At 38.8% G+C, this 17,280-nt stretch overlaps 1 protein-coding gene across 4 annotated transcripts in view; it reads right to left on the bottom strand.

The window, feature by feature from the left end:
- The window catches only part of shq1 (SHQ1, H/ACA ribonucleoprotein assembly factor), a 29,036-nt gene extending 12,112 nt beyond the window's left edge, over positions 1–16,924 (bottom strand). Inside the window, exons 1-10 of one of the 4 annotated variants that reach the window (XM_008320447.3) lie at positions 16,785–16,924; positions 15,812–15,987; positions 15,307–15,371; positions 12,802–12,930; positions 12,378–12,535; positions 12,173–12,285; positions 11,976–12,073; positions 7,054–7,223; positions 6,562–6,615; positions 2,239–2,362 (exon numbers count right to left, since the gene is read on the bottom strand). In XM_008320447.3, coding sequence (XP_008318669.1) covers positions 2,239–2,362; positions 6,562–6,615; positions 7,054–7,223; positions 11,976–12,073; positions 12,173–12,285; positions 12,378–12,535; positions 12,802–12,930; positions 15,307–15,371; positions 15,812–15,954 — 1,054 coding nt within the window. In that variant the 5' untranslated portion in view covers positions 15,955–15,987; positions 16,785–16,924. The remainder of the gene's footprint in view (positions 1–2,238; positions 2,363–6,561; positions 6,616–7,053; positions 7,224–11,975; positions 12,074–12,172; positions 12,286–12,377; positions 12,536–12,801; positions 12,931–15,306; positions 15,372–15,811; positions 15,988–16,784) is intronic. The other 3 variants (XM_008320448.2, XM_008320446.3, XM_017036369.2) reach the window with 3 other exon arrangements.
- Between the last annotated feature and the right edge of the window lie 356 nt (positions 16,925–17,280).

The raw sequence follows: 17,280 nt of genomic DNA on the forward strand, positions 1-17,280 counted from the left end.
CTTACACTGGATTCAAATTAGGGTTTGTTGATAGAGATGTTTACTGTCACCTTAGAATTGTTCATTTTGACAAATAAATTATAACACAGTTCAACAACTAAAACAAACACTGAAGAGCTTTTCAAGAACCTTGAGGGATGTGTCCTAACAGGTGTTTACTGAATACAATGCACACACACACACACGCACACACACACACACATACTGACTGCATTTTGTATCATAAATCCCACACATCAATCCAACTACTTCCAGCTGGAATTTGAATTAGCACCAGCATTTATGGCCCAAACAGCCTGGACTCATTTGGCTACTATCATAATAGATTGATGGACAGTTCTGATACACACGTCTCTATGGCTACACTACAATAAAACAAAAAAGATTTCTGGCTGAGTCAAGGATATGAATCACACTTTCCATTTATTTAAATGATGTTTGTTTTTCTTTGTAAACTAAGGAATAATCTTCGAAGTACTTGTTCAGAGGGTAACCATGGGAGTTTTAAAAACAGCATCCCTGGGAGAGGATTTATTTTAAACTGATGAAAATTGAAATTACTGCCTCACAGAGAAATGGGTCTATTCTGTGCACAGACCGTATCTCTCAAAGGAGTCAAATATTTAATTATATGATTTCTCTTTGCTTGCTTTTTTAAAAGCGCCTAAAGAAGTAATAATCCTGTTTTTTTAGCTTATAGACAGAGAGAAGAGGAATTGAGGAATTAAGTAAATAAACCGTATGCAGCTGTGGCAGAGGTCATTTTTCTTATTTGTGTTTTCAGTAGCTGGATTACGGCAGGATTATGCAGTTTCCATACAATATGTCAGATATTCCTCCATGTGCGACTATCCTCATACATATAGGGTTGGATGCACCATAAAAGTCTAAGGTTAATGAGGAAATTGGGGTAAAGTCAAGACTCAAAATGTAAATTCTGGATATGATCTCAGACCTTAGAATTTATATATATATATAAAAAACAGTTTCTAAGTTCTCACACACTCTGGTGGCTCCTACCTAACAGAGTCACACAAGGCAGGTGAAGGTACTCCTTAAGAATACTTCACCACCGTGCAGGAGCCCTGTTCAAATATTTACCTCCAGATTGAATTCCCTCCGAGGTCTTAACCTGTGTGCTGCCCATAATGACTTTGTTTTACTCATTTCTGTAATTGTTTGCTTTCACAGCCACTTATGTCAAGTGTTACAAACTAAACACATGCATTCCCATTAGGCCGACTCATTATTGACGTTAATATGGCCGAGGGAAAAAGCCACTTACAAATGCACACAGGCAGAAAAAACTACAGGTTTACAGTTCATTAAGACACTCACGATGCCAATATTTTTAATTGGTCTAGAAGTTGGAGGTTAACGGTGGGAAAATGATCATGATCTAATAAGCTTTTTTTCCCTCACTGTACAAATAGCTCATCATTTCTAATCATGATGATGTCAAAACTGCGCAGTTTCACAGGATCAGTTAAAATATAACAAACAAGAAAATGTCTTTTGGAAAACAGGTCTATTTATATTGTTGAAGAAAAAACATCAGGGGAATTGGTGCATGTGGTTGGATTCTCTGGATTTTCTGCTCCACTAACTTATCTTCCGATTTAACAATGTGCAGAAAGGCTAATCTGCAGCTAAAACCGCCTTAAATTTGCCTCAATTTAACAGCATTCAAGTAATCACATGAAAGATAATCGGAGCCATAACATACCCTGAACGTGTTTACGCTGCAAAGTTTTATCAGATCACTGGGGCTTTTGAGTTAAAGATCACTTCAGCATATCCAAGTCAATAGCTCGTTCATGACTAATCTTTATTCCACTGCCATGGAGGGACACGAGTCTCCTGCTTCGTTGGAGCAATTTTGCCTTAAATGTATCAGGATGCACTGACTGTTTTCTTCTTCTCTTCCAAAAGGCTGTTTTACAATCTAAGCACATTCCATTTTTTCTGTACAGACAGCAGACTCTAATTAGCAACGACTTAGTTTACACTAACAGTGGAATGAAATTATTCAACACTAAAGGTTTGATTAGGCTTTCACAAGTGTGAGCAAAAAGGAAAGAGAGAAAAAAACCTTGAAAGTATATAAAAATGAAATATTTTTATAGCACTGAGTTGGTGAAGTGTCGGCGTGACGACAAGTAGTTCTGCATTTTGCAAATGTTCCTTTCAGCTTTGTTTTACTAATGTTCAAGTTAGACATCTTCCGGTGATACTCACCTGACTGCAAAATAGTAGCTGTGTCAGTCACTGCTGCAGAGACCAATCCAAAGTGTCTGTAGAGGGGGTAACACAACACCCTACGCCCAAAAGACACCAGGACTTCCTGTACGGAGCAGTATGTCTGTAGAAGACAAATACACAGGGTAACTAACTATTTGGTACGAGACATGACATGTCACCAAGCTTATAATCTAGAAAAACATTTTGTGTCACGTGTATAAACATATACATACAATTATACGGTTCCGGATAAATCCACGTACCACTACAATGCATACGTATGCACAGATAATACAAATTGGAAGGATGACTAATGATAATTTAATTATAATTCTTTTTTTTTGTTTGTAACAAGGATTCTGAATTCTGGCTGCCGTTGGAGTACATGACAGTTGTTTGTTGCTTTAATTACGCTCAACAAACCCTCAATTACGGAGCTGGCAAAACAGGAGCTCACAGCTTTAAAACACCTCTACAGCCCAGGCCAATTAGTTGTTGCTTGCCTTTAATCACTGCCTGCGCTCTCTGATTTTCTCTGCACTAATGGACACACAGCCTGGAGACAAAAACAGATTTTTTTTTACCCCTCATTTATTCTTTTCTTCCTGGTTAGTTAAAGATGTGTTTGTGGGCTTGTGTGTGTGTGAGTGTGTGTGTCAGTCTGTGTGTCTGAGGGGATTGTGCACTCCCTTGAGCTCTTTCTGTAGTAGTGTAAATAAGGTCTGCTGCTGCTGCTAGTGCTGTTGGGTAGAAGGGTAGTGGGGACCTTCAGTCACACCAGTGCAGTCAACTGAGGACAAGTAAACATAGAGCAGATGGAGAAGGGGGGGTCGGGGGGGTGACTGGATCGAAGGGGGAAGGAGAAAGTTGGGTATAAGTGAGGCGAGAAATGCAGTTAGTGACAGAATAAAGAGGAGGTTGTACAGAGGGAGAATGAAGCAGAGCGGATATCAGCCTGACATACAGACCAACAAAGACACAGGAATCCACTGTGGAGCAAAAACCAAACGAGAAGACAAGTCAAGGGGGAGGAAGGGGAGGAAGGGTGAGACGGGGTGGTCGAGGCGGCCTGTCAATAAGGGTTGATAGGTTCTGCAGTGACTCATTGCCAAGCAGGTGGATGTCAATCCTCACTCTACTGTGACTAGAATACAGCAACAAACAAGTGCTTCTTCTCACAGTTAGGTCAAGGTCAAGAAGGAGGAACTAAAGAAGGCATTGGGCCTCTTACTTTAACTGATCATTTTAAGAAATGTATGATATTAGATGTACTTACTGCATACTATATGTCAAGAATACAGCTACATGTGCAAACCACAATTAGAATTGTAGTATATTTTATGTTTTAAAATGCATGCAATTTACAGTTACAGCAGCTACTATTATAAATGTTCCACTGTTTTCAATTGAGCATATAATATAATCGAGAAAGATTATTAGAATTGCTCTCCTAACAAAATATATTCTTAGTACTTTACCTGACTTTTTTGTTGCCAGAAACATTTTATTGTAAATCATTGGTACAAAAAAAGACAAGGTAGCTCCCTTTTTCATCATCTTTTGCACACGGAGTTGAAATTCCAAAACACCAACAACGGTGGCCCAGGATAATCCACACGGTGAAATCAGACAGTTTTGTCTTCTTAGTACAATTATAGAATTTATTACTATGAACAATGGTAATCTTCCAACCCTGAAACACTGAAGACGTGTATGAGAACAATAAAGTAAACAGGATGCTTGCAAGCTGTGAACAATTAAGCGGAAACAACAACAGCAGTGCATGATCAATGATTTCTGCTGTGAGACTGATGTGATGGTGAAACAAAACACAACTGTTACCAAAAGTAATTACATTCACAGCTCATAATCAGGTCGCAGTCAATATCATCATCAATATCATCTAGAAGTGAATGTGGGAAACTGCACTGTAATGTTCAAAGGCTTTTATAACTGTGTCTATAGTTCACAAGTAAAGCACGGTTGTGTAGGTGAAACCTGATTCATTACAATGTATTCAAACTACCTGGACCATAACTTACTTTTATTATCATTACAGGTAGGGATGCACTGACACCTGGGCTGATTCTGATGTTTTTTTTTTTTTCCCTTTTTCATCATCTAGTCTTTCATCATACTATGATTGAATGAGCACACACATATATATATTTATTCATGTATATATGTATATCAATATACATATATCCATACTGTATATGCACGTACACATAGATACATATATACATAGAAATAATACCAAAGCAACTAACTAAAATGTTGTCCATGTCTCTGCTCATCCAGGATGAAAAAGGAGCTTTCTGCTCTTTACAGTTTCTCCTCTTACAGAGTTAATGACTGAACTCCCTGTGGCAATTTTATAGTCAACGTGTGGAATGTGAAAGTGTAATAGTCACTGTGATTTAGGAATGATACAGCCTGACCAGGGAAACTCCATCCATGAAATACGGCCAGTGTGAAGCGATGAAAGGTTTGTTAAGCTGAACTAACTGCAGTGCAGGTAAGGAATGAAAGTTGGTTCACTTTCTGTTAACGACCCTGAAATGTAACATAGCTCATATACACTTGGGTAAAACTGAATACTGCAGCCAAGAAGGCGTGTAATGTCTGCTATATTTGAAATGTATAGTGTTTTCAATGCACGATTCACTTCTAATGCATACAAAAGTTACCCTCCCACACCATCTATTATTTACTCTGTGTGTTAGAACACACCTGTTCCTGCTTTTACATGGGTGATGTGCCAAGTCCAACAAGTGACAACTCCCTGGAGATCAAATTTCAGGCTTGTTAAATGGCCTGAGCTGTTCATTTCATTTTTGCACACTTTCATTACACAAGTAAACTTGTGATATAAACTTAAATATATTTAATCAGTGTCAACCTGTGACCATGTCATCGTATTAACAAAGTCCAAAATATCTTTGGTTTAGTTCTTAAACCAGTCTTTTTCGCCTCATGTTCAGAGGAGGTAAGCTGTGTTCAGGCTGCCTTTACTAAAGCTTTCTTTATTCATTTCTGGCAGTCTGAAGTTTATTTTCTCTGTTACACCCATAATGAAAACATTTTGGAACTGAGGATGAAAAGTAAGAACAGCCAAAACGCAGCTTACAAAACAATCCCTAATTTACATCCCCTCAGACTTTGAGAGGGAATAAGAGAACCTGAAAAAAAACGATGCATGAAAACACATCCCAGATAGACATCTGTGTATGTTGGCGTAAGAACAAGACAGAAAAGAGATGAAATGGCTTATCAGAAAATACATTAACAATTTTCCAAAGACTACATCCAGCCAAGTATAAAGTTATCTGATTACGTCTGTTTAACAAGTAAAACACCGAAAATGTTCTAAAAAAAATGTAAATATTTTACATGTTTCATTAGGAAGCGGAGAGACAGACTAACTAACCAGGATTCCTGATGAGAAAAACGACCATTAACAGAAACCATCTACAGGATCAGATTTCTGTGGTCCAGACAAATAAGCATCTATCCATAACTAAAGCATAAAAAATATTTTACATGTTTCATTAGGAAGCAATGGTGCAGCGTCTGTGTTTAGGATGAGCACAGCACCACTTCTGTCTCTACTTTTTCAGGAGAGTGTTATAAAGATGTACTGACATATGTTTTGAATTCACATCTGCTACACTCTGAAAACCAGCTCCATCTGTTCACAAGCACCTGCACTAAGAAATGCTTCAGTGGTTTCTATCTTGATGACGAAACCAGAGGAAATATGTAAAGGACGGGTGAGTGGAAATGTGTGGAAAATGAAAAAAAAAAAGTTGAAATGGAGGCTGACTGAAGCAAGAACTTTGTGTACAAATGTCTCACTTAATTGGGACAGAAAGGAAAGAAGTGAAGAAAAATCAAATCTGATGGAGTCGCTAATGCTGCTTTAAAGACGCCAGAAGCCATTAAACACTCAAACCAATGCAGCGCTAAACTAAACACCTTTTGAAAAAGAACAGTTTGTATTTTAACTTTTTGCAACAGTGCATTTCAGGCACTAAAAAACATGAAGGATTTATCCTCAATAACAGGCAAGGGATTATACGCAATTTATATGAGGCAAAAGCCAGACTTGTATTTAACAGACATTAGTGAAAGAGTTACAGAGAAAAAGCTATTTATGATACGAGCAGAAAACAAGCTTGCACTAATCACTATGTATGAAGAAATGTTTTTTATTTTTAATTCAGTAACAAGTTGACTGGCATCAACGAGCTATGAACTACAGCTGAAAAAACATTTCTCTCCAGGTTGATAATGTGACAGTCCATGAAACCAACTCACCTCCAGCCAGCACAGAGTCCCACTCAGCTTTCTGATTGTCCACGGTGACTCGACCTGCAAAAGAGATGATCACCATTAGATAAAAAAAGTTAAAAAAATGAGTAGTTATTAGGTTGTTAACTTCAAGAATGACAGTTAAATGTCATAATATAAAATGAAGGGGAATGCATTCAAATTTAAACCTTTTTTGTCAAAGCTGGTGTTAAATTTGAACACTACTTTATTCAATATTTTTATGATTGTTTTCAAGCATTCAGGCCATAAATGTTTATCAAAGATGTCAGCCCATCTTATCCTGCCCGTCCACAGCTACTGGGTCAGCTAAGTTGCAGAAAAGACAGAGGGACATAAACTGAGCTCTCTGATCTGACGGTTATCTCTTAAGGTTCTGAATGAAATGGAAGGGGCCTAAAGGATTTGGAGATAGAGGGCTTTGTCATCTAAGGATTGCTGCCTGTGAGGGGTCTCCTCCGCACACAGACACTCACTCACATTGTGCTCTCCCTCAGTGGAGCGCGCTTCGTAGCAATAAGCCAGCAGTATGTCGACCAGGCCGAGCCACGCTTGGTAACGAGACGTCTTGTCCAGCAGAAAGGAGCGGTTGGTGAATTTCCTCAGCTGCTCCTTCTCACCATCGTTGAACGATACAGCTGCATGTGAATCTGTGATTTGTGAAATTAGATGCAAAAAAATGGCGTTGAACGATACAGCTGCACGTGAACACAGATTTGTGAAATTAGATGCAAAAAAATGTTGGTTTATAAAAAAAGGGATGAAACAGGTTTTGCTAACTGTTATATCAAATAAATAAGACATTTTTAAAACTCCAGAGTTAGCTGAGAGGACTGTTTTTGCAAATTTCCTATGATTTCTAGATCATTTGAGTTTTGTAGGACAACAGTCCATTGTGGTGACGCCTGAAAAAACAGCTTGAAGTGAAAGAGAAGATGTGACAGAAAAACAGTCAGTTGTTGATATTGTACATTTACTGTACGAACAGAATATAAAAAAACATTCCTAGTGAGTAGTGATCCCCTTCAGAAGAACTCAGGGAGCAAAAATCTTGGTGCTTACCCAACACACCACACTTGGCTAAGACAGGATTTCAACCTTGATCCTCTGATAACAAGCCTGATCCTCTTACATCTAGTCCATCTAGTGTTTTTTTAGCCAGACATTATACGAAAACCATCATTTCTGAGGCTACAGAATAGGCTTCACTGACAATGTTAAAATGTCAGAGAAAATTTGAAGTAAGAATGCATGCCCAACAAAGTCAAATGAATGCATCAACCCAAGAAATAACAGATACACACAGTGAAATGGCCAGTTAAAGGAAAGGCTCCATGAGCTAAAGTCGAGTTTATGTCCACAGATGTTTTCTCTGATGTACACATACAGGCAACATAGGTGAACTCATTACTATTTAATTGCTCAAAGACCACTAATGTAAGCATGTAAACAGCTCTATCAAATTAAAATGTCCATTTGCTCTCCTCATCAAATTTACTAACTGTTGCCATTTGAAAGAGACATCTGCTTAATGGGGATCAGTGGCATGCCTAATGGAGCAACACAAACAGACTCTAATCCCATTGAAGCTATCTGCATTCTTCAGTTCTAAAAAGGTGAGCTGGCTGTCTGTCGGAGCTGGCTGTTACCCAACTGTTTGTTTTCTCTTTATCTGTTAAAGTGCCTGTAATGCATTTTCGCTCGCTCGCCGTGTGAGAAAAGAAGACTCCCTGCTCTGAGCCCCTGATGGGCAAAAAACACTGGTGTGTAATGGTTGGAGCAGACTCACAAATATAAAATCTCTTTGACGAAAACACATACACAGGCAGCACTGCACAATGAGCGCTCTGGCTGCAGTGGGAACTTAGTTCTGCTGGTTCGGAGATTCCCGCGGCATTACATCATTTCTTCAGCTCTCTGCAGTTGCTGCCTCATCGGTGCAGCTACAGCGCAACAGCACGACTGAGCACAACACACAACGCACAACACACACACACCCACACACACACACACACACACTCAAACATTTTCTACAAGCAAATGAAACACACAGTTGCTATACAAATTTTAGTTTAGCATTAATGTTTGTGCCATACCTTTTTGTAATTGAAATGTTTTATCTTTATCACTGGGATAAAACTACATTAAATGTAAAATAAAAACAGGTGTGAAACACAGGCTTCTACCTGCTGCTATTCATCTTTCTGTTCCATCAATATAAAGGTTTTGTCTTAATTAGCAATATTGAGTTATCTCAATTAATTGTGACTAATCACAAAAAAGTGATCAATATCATGGCAATTTAAAATGGGAAACTGAATCAATGGCTTCTTCTACATATATGAACAATTGTCTATTACTGTCTGCCACAGCAGTCATGAAGTAGTTAGGAACATTTGTTTTCTGTATTGTAAAAAAAAACATCCTGATTGTCAGATATGATCAGTCTTGATTTTATGTGTGCTGCTGTGGAATGATGACTTATTTTAAACCACAGTCTAAGGAACGGATTTGAAATCTGAGACGGCAGCTGTCCAAACCACCCTCCTCCTCCTCCCTTTTAAACTTGATGAGGAAGTGACTCTATGATGGTCCCCCAATTGGAATGAGTACACTTCAAATCATTTAGAGGTTTTTTGACGGGCTAATCTGGTGCCAGCAGCCTTATTACTTTAAGCTATTCACTTAATACTTCCTAGTAGCTGCTTTTTAGAATTGACTGTGGTGATCTGCTGGTCGGAGGAAGGGGGCAACATCATTTTGACTTCCTGTGACCACAAGCTTGATGCTTTCAGCTGAGTTGTCAAAATACATACTAACATGTCTTCAAAGTAAGGACTGGGTCACTATAATAAAGCTCTGTCAGCTGTGGCTAGGTAAATAACGCTACCATTTTATAAACAGTGGTTTCTGGGTTTTCTTTTTAAGAACTGTGAATATTCATTCTCATATTCATTTATTCTTTATAAATCTACGGGAGATAGCAACATAACCAGAAAATGCCGTAGGTTGAGGACGTCTTATGTCAAAGACCTCCTGTATACACTGCAGTGGTTTCTAATGCTACATGTGAAGAGGGATTTAGTCTTTATTCAAACACCGATTCCTAATCTACACAAATTACTAACACAGCAGCAACATAAAGGTCCTATCGAGTCTGCAGCACAAGCAGAGGTAACGTGAGGTGAGGAGAAGCGAGTTAAGGCACGTTGAGAAAAGGTCTTCTGAGCAGCTGTGACTGAACACATTTATTCATCATCACTGTCGAGTCGATCAATTGTGGAGGGTATTTATAAACAAGCCGCGTGGACTTCTGCTGCTTGCAAATTAATTCTTGACCTAATTCATCCAGTTGGGAGGGCAGACTGGCTCATCAGTGCTCACCACAGGTCCAGATGGTTGCGTAGCATGAAGTGAATATGCTTCGTCAAAATACTGCCAAGGGTTAGAAACGCTCATGGAATTTTACAAATGCAAGAGGTCAGTGTTCTGGCCTGTCCAGGTGATGAGTAATTCTGTGCATGCACACACTGTGATTGGGTCAAGTACAAATCAATCTGATATTTATACTGATCCTGTCTTTTCAAAGAGTAACCTTGGTTAGACAATCTTGGTCAAAGGTCGGATTTCCAAACTTAGCCATAACAAAGTGGAGCAGATAAAGAGAGAGGGCTGTCAAGACCATTTAGTCTAAACCAGTGTGTGACTCCAGGGCTGCAGTGGGCAGCTGTTGTCTGTCAGTGAGCTGGCTCTGACACCACAGAGGACAAAGGGCATACTTTCTACTTCATTTGCACTTTTGACCACATCCATCTGTCAGGTGACATATCCATCAGACTTAGTGAAGGCATAGGAGAAACAGATGAAGTGAAAGCTTAAAAATCCATGTGGCTGAGTTGAAGTTCACCATAATAGATATATGACAAACGGTTAAAATCACGAGAATGCCTTTAGGATTTGATGGACACTTAAATCTCATGACCCACGCCATTTTTTACACCGCACCGTGGCTCATGTCTCCAGCTGTCAATCAAGCCATTAAGTTTATTACGCCCATCTATCTCCAGCTGGGCTCCTGACTGAGGCGCTCTGTCTTAGAATGCAGAATGAGTTGAGGGAGCCAGCGCAGCTACTGAGGACTGTAATGTTCTTTGGAGGCTGAGTTTAAGAGTAAAGCTAATGGTTTTTGTGTTTCTGACTGATGGCTGATTGTCAGGAGCCAGAGCCTGGTACTGGAGGAAACACTTACAGTCTCCTTCCCTTCTGTCATGATGCTATCTGTTTCATCTAAATCCTCTCTCAAATGAACGGCTCCCATGATCCACACACAGCTTATGGCTGTGAGCCAGGTGCTTGCTCCACCAGTGGAAGTGCTGGAGTTACCAGGCTGTCAGTGGGGCTATACGGCATGATTAGAAAGTCTGTAGCACTGCCGAAACCTCATCAGCTGTTGACCTCATACAGGAGGCTTAACAGAGGGGTGCAGCTGGAAGGCTTCTGCCAACAAACAGTCCTCGGCCAAGTAAATTAGTCAATGATTGAAAAAAGACAGGGGTTGAAAAAACCCCAGAGAAAACAATCATTTTGGTCAGAAGAATGTATCGTAAATAAAAGACATAGACGTGCTTTAAAAGGTTATCACTTCTTACATCAGCAGTTAAAATTGGCCAAGAGGGACCAGAGTAACACTCTACTAAGGGAATGGCCCACGTTTAATATCTTTTAATGACAAGTGTCCTGTTCCTGACCTAAATGCCCTGAGGCTGTTTAACAGGACGAGCAACTCTGACCGTGACACAAGACTCACCCTCCCTGTGGGCATTTGTATATTGTCAGACACAAAACTGCATTGACTGGCAGGAATTAATCACTAATGACAAAATCAGTGTTCTTCATCTGAGCAAATAAATAAATAATAATGTAAGTGCTTTTTAATTGAAAACAGAGACTAATTAAGAGGTGAATTTGCTGTTTAATTTGGTGAACACGGGCAACGCTTGAATGCGCTCCGAATTTTTGCAACTTTATGCCACCTCCTGGTGGCTCTCGGTAACTGCTCCAGTAACTAACGGCATAGACAGTTTTTAGCAGAAAGTCTGTATGGAAGATAAACTGAGATGATTTTTTCCTCCATTCAGGAGTTGATTAATTGAGACGAGTAAGAAAATAAAAATGTCAGACTGACATCACTGTGAGAACAGTTACAATTCATGGCCAAGGTTTTCTCAAATAAAACAGTTCATATAGAAGGCGTGTTATCAACACGACAGGACGATTTATGTGACATTTGTTTCCTGATAATTCAAGGATCAAAATATTGCATGTTGGACTTTGAAGGCGATGAGATTGAACGGTTTTTCATCCATATTTTAAAATGTCACAGAGGGATTAGGTAAACTCACCAGCTTCTCCCTCCAGATCTTGTGCAGAACTCAGTTTTGCCCACCAGGGTCTAAACTTCAGCAGTCTCTTAATGTCATCATCCTCGAACAGATCAGAGCTGCAGTGACACATGGATATTGATTAGCTAAAAGGTTCCAGGAAAAAACAGCTGCATAGACAAACTTCAGCAGGGTATAAGGTTTTTTCCATGACTTACAGATAGTGGTCTGCTGAAAATGCAGACTCCTCGGCCTCCTGCCTTGACCGTTTCCTCTCAGCTGCTGTTGTACCTTCTGGGTTTTCAATATCAATCACATCACTGAGTTCTGCCTGTCAGTCACAACAAAAACACATTCTATTTGACACTCATTTCTCACTCACAGCTGATACAGTCGGGATCAAATTCTTATGCAGCTTTTTACCTGTAATCTGGCGAAGACCCCAGACCTCTGATTGGCAAAGCCATACTTTTGCTGAGCTCCCAGCTCCTCCTCAGAGCTCTCCTTGTACACCTCCTGCTCCACCTGCCAGTCAAATTCTTCTTCTTCCTCTTCATCTTCTTCTACACTTTGACTAGACCCTTTTAAAATACAGAAAAGGCTCTGTATGTTTCCCAAACTGATCTTATTTTTTTAAATATTGTTTTTGTATTAAACAAAATGCATAGGTGATTAATTCCCACTTGTGATTAATCCAATTCATACCTGTTACCATTTGACAGCCCTAATACCGTAATACAGCACAAAAACAACAAGGGTAAATAAACTAACTCTCAGTGGGTTACTTTACAGTTTGTACAGATGTTCAGTTAATTTTGAAATGACTGTTTAAGCAGTAAGAACTTACCAGGGTCCACATCTTCCACTAAAGGTTTCGCTGATCGGGAACCCTTAGGGGCAAGAAGACTCGTCAGCATCTGAAGTCCTTCAAAATGGTTTCCAGGTGTTTCCTTGGAGACCTGAAGAGTGAAGAGACCTGCAAGGTCACAGAGAGATGAGTTTTAACCAACATCCATGTGAAACTGAATCTAAAGTGTTCATGCTTAGACTGGAGAGAAATAAAATAAAATATTTAAAAATCCAAAGCAATTGACACACTCATCTCTTTACTAAACAGTACATAAGGGAAGGAATAAATAGTGAATATAACAAAATACTTTATCATAAAGTACTAATATTTGGAAATAAACACTATAATTATCAGAGGATACACTGAATCACCTAAACTTCTCATGCAGCAAAAATAAAGAATTTGCTGAGTAAAAAAAAAAAAAAAGTTTATTAAAAATGATTTGTTTACATAGTTAACATATTTTGCCGCTAGCTTAAAGACCTTGTAAAATTTAAATGTGGCCAAGTGTTAATGCTTTCAGGTGCTTTACGACGGGTGGCTGACAAACTGCCGGAGATGCAAGCAGTGCAGAATGGAGAGGCTAATGACAGCTCATTATAAGTCTAAACAAGGACACTCATTAGCAGCGCTTTATTAGCAGATGTTAAGGGCTTATTTAGACACAGTGTGTTAACTGGGGCCACAGTGACAGACAGGCACAAGGACCTGTCAGACACCACAAGGTGCACGTCTCCCTAAGACAACGTTGTTAGAACTAATTAAACGCAAGAGAGAAAAACCCCCCAGAATGACAGAGACTGATGTAAAGACAATATTGAGAATCAAACTAATAGTCATTAAAGTATTTTATTAGCCTATACTAGAGTTCATGAAAATTCACTATGAGCTATGCAACACAGAATCCATGATGGGAGACACCGCACACAGCTGTAACGATTACAACATAACAGTTGGTTCCAGGGGCTCCTTAAACGGGATGACAGAACATGATTAGTAGGTTCATTTACTCTGGTCCATTGGTTGAAGTGCATACTAAAGACTCCCCGGGGATCAATCCCTGGTAGCTACTGGAGCTCAGCTCCAGGGTCAGGCAGCAGTGTCTGGCCCGTCACTTACAGCAGTGCTTTTAATAGTTGCTAAGTAACAACGGGTGCTGATATTTCTGTATATGTTGTTTCCTACCTGTCACCTGAACATTTTTACCTCTGTGCGAGTCTTATTAACCAGTGACATCACACATTTGCAGAAATCTGGTACTAAACAAAAAAGTTGCCTGGGGCTCATTAACTATGAACAGTGAATAGGTTTAATTGACTTCACTCATGGTTTAATTTGTATTCAAGATTTCCACAAAAATACTGAAAAAAAACTGCATTAGTTCTCAAACATCTTAACTTTGAGAAGCTAGTTTTTCCGCAGAGACAGCTATACAACAACAAACTCAGGACATGACCAGACAGAGAAGACACTGTAGCAGATAACAGGCTCGGGGGTGTTCCACAGGTACATTACGATAGGTTGTATTTTTTAAGGACTGTGTTTTTTTTTTAATGTCGGCCATATAATTTTATTTTATCCTGTTTATTTGCCACTCCTTAAGAGCCAACCATTAAAATATGGCTCTACATTAAATCAGTGGGCACACAAGAGCATAACGTCGCTGAGAAAGGTGACAGAGGTGATTTGGATTTATATAAATTACACAAATTGATGAAAAATTCCAGAAAACAATACTGCTCAACAACTATGTTAAGAAAACACTCCACAGTTCTCTGTAGTCTAGTGGTGATCAGACTTTTTCTTGTACATTTTAGCCATGGTATTAAAAGAAATAGAGCATCAGGCAGGGAATTATTTTGAAGTGACAGTGATGAAAGGTGAAAACACGGGCTGCATCTTGATCACCACTGAGACAATTTACATATCGATAGATGGCAACAATGTATTTTGTTTTTCCTGGAAAGTCTGAAAGTCTTGACAGGGTTTAACTGAGAAAATATTCCTCATACTTTTGCTATTCAGTGTGTTTTTCTTTCTTACAGCAACTTAGTCAATACACCATCTTGTGAAATAGTTTTTATATGTAAATGTTTTAAATCATAGACAATCCACTCCAGCAGGGCTGGAAATTACAACATGCCAAAATAACAAGGAGCTTCAAATGTATCCTTCAATTTAGCCATCAAACACTCAGCTGCAGTTATTGTATCCTTTTTTATTCAAGACAATCCACAGCTTTTATGAGAACAGTTTTTAGAACTTATTTTCTTATTAGAAATATTTTTAATTTTAAATGTGAGGTGATGTAATCTGACACCCCTGCTGTTAGTTGTTGGCTCTTCAATGAGATGGCAGGGGCAACAGTACTCATTTGTGTTTGTGAACACTGTTCAAGAACAGAGAATGATGGAACTTTTTTGTACAAGTACTGAAATGTATTAATGTGAAATATGACTTTGGCAGTACCTGCTATTATTATGTGATAATTACAGGACTAACCTTTATCAATGTCAAATGTGGCCTTTTCTCTTCCATCTTCCACTATTCTTCCTGGAAGTGTTAATCTGAAAAAACACAAAGTTGAAGAGATGACAAATGTCTAATTTGTGCCTTGAATGTGACTGATTTGATTAAATCAGCAGTTCCTAATATTGGGGGTGAGCCCACCCAGGGGTACCAAGCTGAATCTAAATTTCAAAATTTTCTAAAATTCTGCCATAGTCGAGATATTTTCACAACTTTTATTAAAGGTGATTTAATATGAAATTTTAGTGATGAAAGTCTGCCTTTAACAGCTGAAATAACTGCAATTCCTGTCAAGGTTTTAAATGTCTTTTTATAATATCTGTTTAGCAAATTCTCTTTTGAAAATCCTTCCTAGTGTGTGTTGTTGTGGATCACTCTGCAAGCCTAACAGACAATGGTACAATGTACAGCTATCCAGACTAATTGATTCACATCTATTGATGGCATATCTCAAATTAGTGTATGCCATTTGACTTACCTGAGAAAGTAGGGCTTGGCATAAAATTTAAAATCTGTTCCATCAATATAAAGGTCGAACTCTGAAGTTCTGGTGTAGGGCACACGGATGCTGAGGTACAGAAAGTCAGGATCTTGACTCAGGTCAAAAGCAGGAGTGATCATGATGAATGTTGATGTATAATCTGACCTGTAGAGCTGGAAATAATAAATGCATTCATTAATTAATCAATCCATCCCATATTTCACAGCATTACAGTTCACAGACCGGCTGACTAATGAATGCCACCTTGTGGCTGTCTCTGATAAATGTTATTGGGGATGATCACGTGTCCAGAGGAGGAAGCCTGAGCCCACGTGGGCCACGGTGATGGCAAACGAATGTAAACAACCCTGGTTACATATGTTACGGATTAAAAAAACCGAATATTTGGTGCGCCAACTTAAACAAACTCTTTATGGTAGCTTTATATTAGTTTGTATAATATCATTTATGATGCATCGTTTTTAAAAATGTCTTCATTGTCAAACTCTACTGTAAACGTGTAAATTCGCAATGCTAAAAAAACCCTGCAACAATATCTGAAAATCACTTGTTTTTCAAGTGATCAAACATCAAATTGTTTTTTTATTCCTAACTGCATTGTAAATGCGTGACATTTACGGAGATGTCGCTTATTTACAGCGACGTATGTCTGACATCGTCACTGCCTCTCTGTTGTCTAAATAGACAGGTAAATACGAATATTTGCACCTTTGTTTAAAAATAAATGTCCTGTTCGCAACTACTTCAACAGATCATGGGTTTGTTGTGACTCCTCGTGTGTTTTGACTACGATGCTACAAGCTAACAAATGCAACAACGCATTCAAAAACACTGCTTTTTAACACACACAAAACTGACACGGCTGTCGCTAAAGTCACCGCTCTGTCAGCGAACAAAAAACACACTATTCACATTTGTTGAATTAAAACAGACATAAACAGTAACTAACCAGAAAACCAATGACTTCTTCCAACACACCTCACCGTCAGCGTTGACATGCGGCGTCCATGTTTTACCGTAATACACAGCCAAGAAGCGCAACCAAATGTTCTCAGATTTCCCAGAAGGACACGGTGTGTGAACCAGTCGTTGCAAGTGTACTAATTTATATTGTAAAACAAAAAATTACACCCCACAAAAAAGTTTTACACGAGTATTTTTTTAAACTTTGGGAACTGTTTAAATTATCTTGTTCTCTTTTTTTGTTTTTTATCTTTACAACAGTCTACAACAGTCAAACAATTTTAGTTTAGTCTACTAGTCCTATATGTTTTTATTAGCCTTTATCTTATGGGCTTATTTAGGCTTTTATCTTGACTTGTGTTGCTTCCCTATTATTTAGTAGAAATGTTGACAGTTTTTCATTATTATTTTACTCCTATACAGGGATTCGATCTTGCCCACAAGGTGAACCCTTGGTTTCAACACCAATGACAGAGACATTG

This window comes from Cynoglossus semilaevis, chromosome 11 (genome assembly GCF_000523025.1).
Source record: "Cynoglossus semilaevis isolate Cse_v1.0 chromosome 11, Cse_v1.0, whole genome shotgun sequence".
Lineage (NCBI taxonomy): Eukaryota > Metazoa > Chordata > Actinopteri > Pleuronectiformes > Cynoglossidae > Cynoglossus > Cynoglossus semilaevis.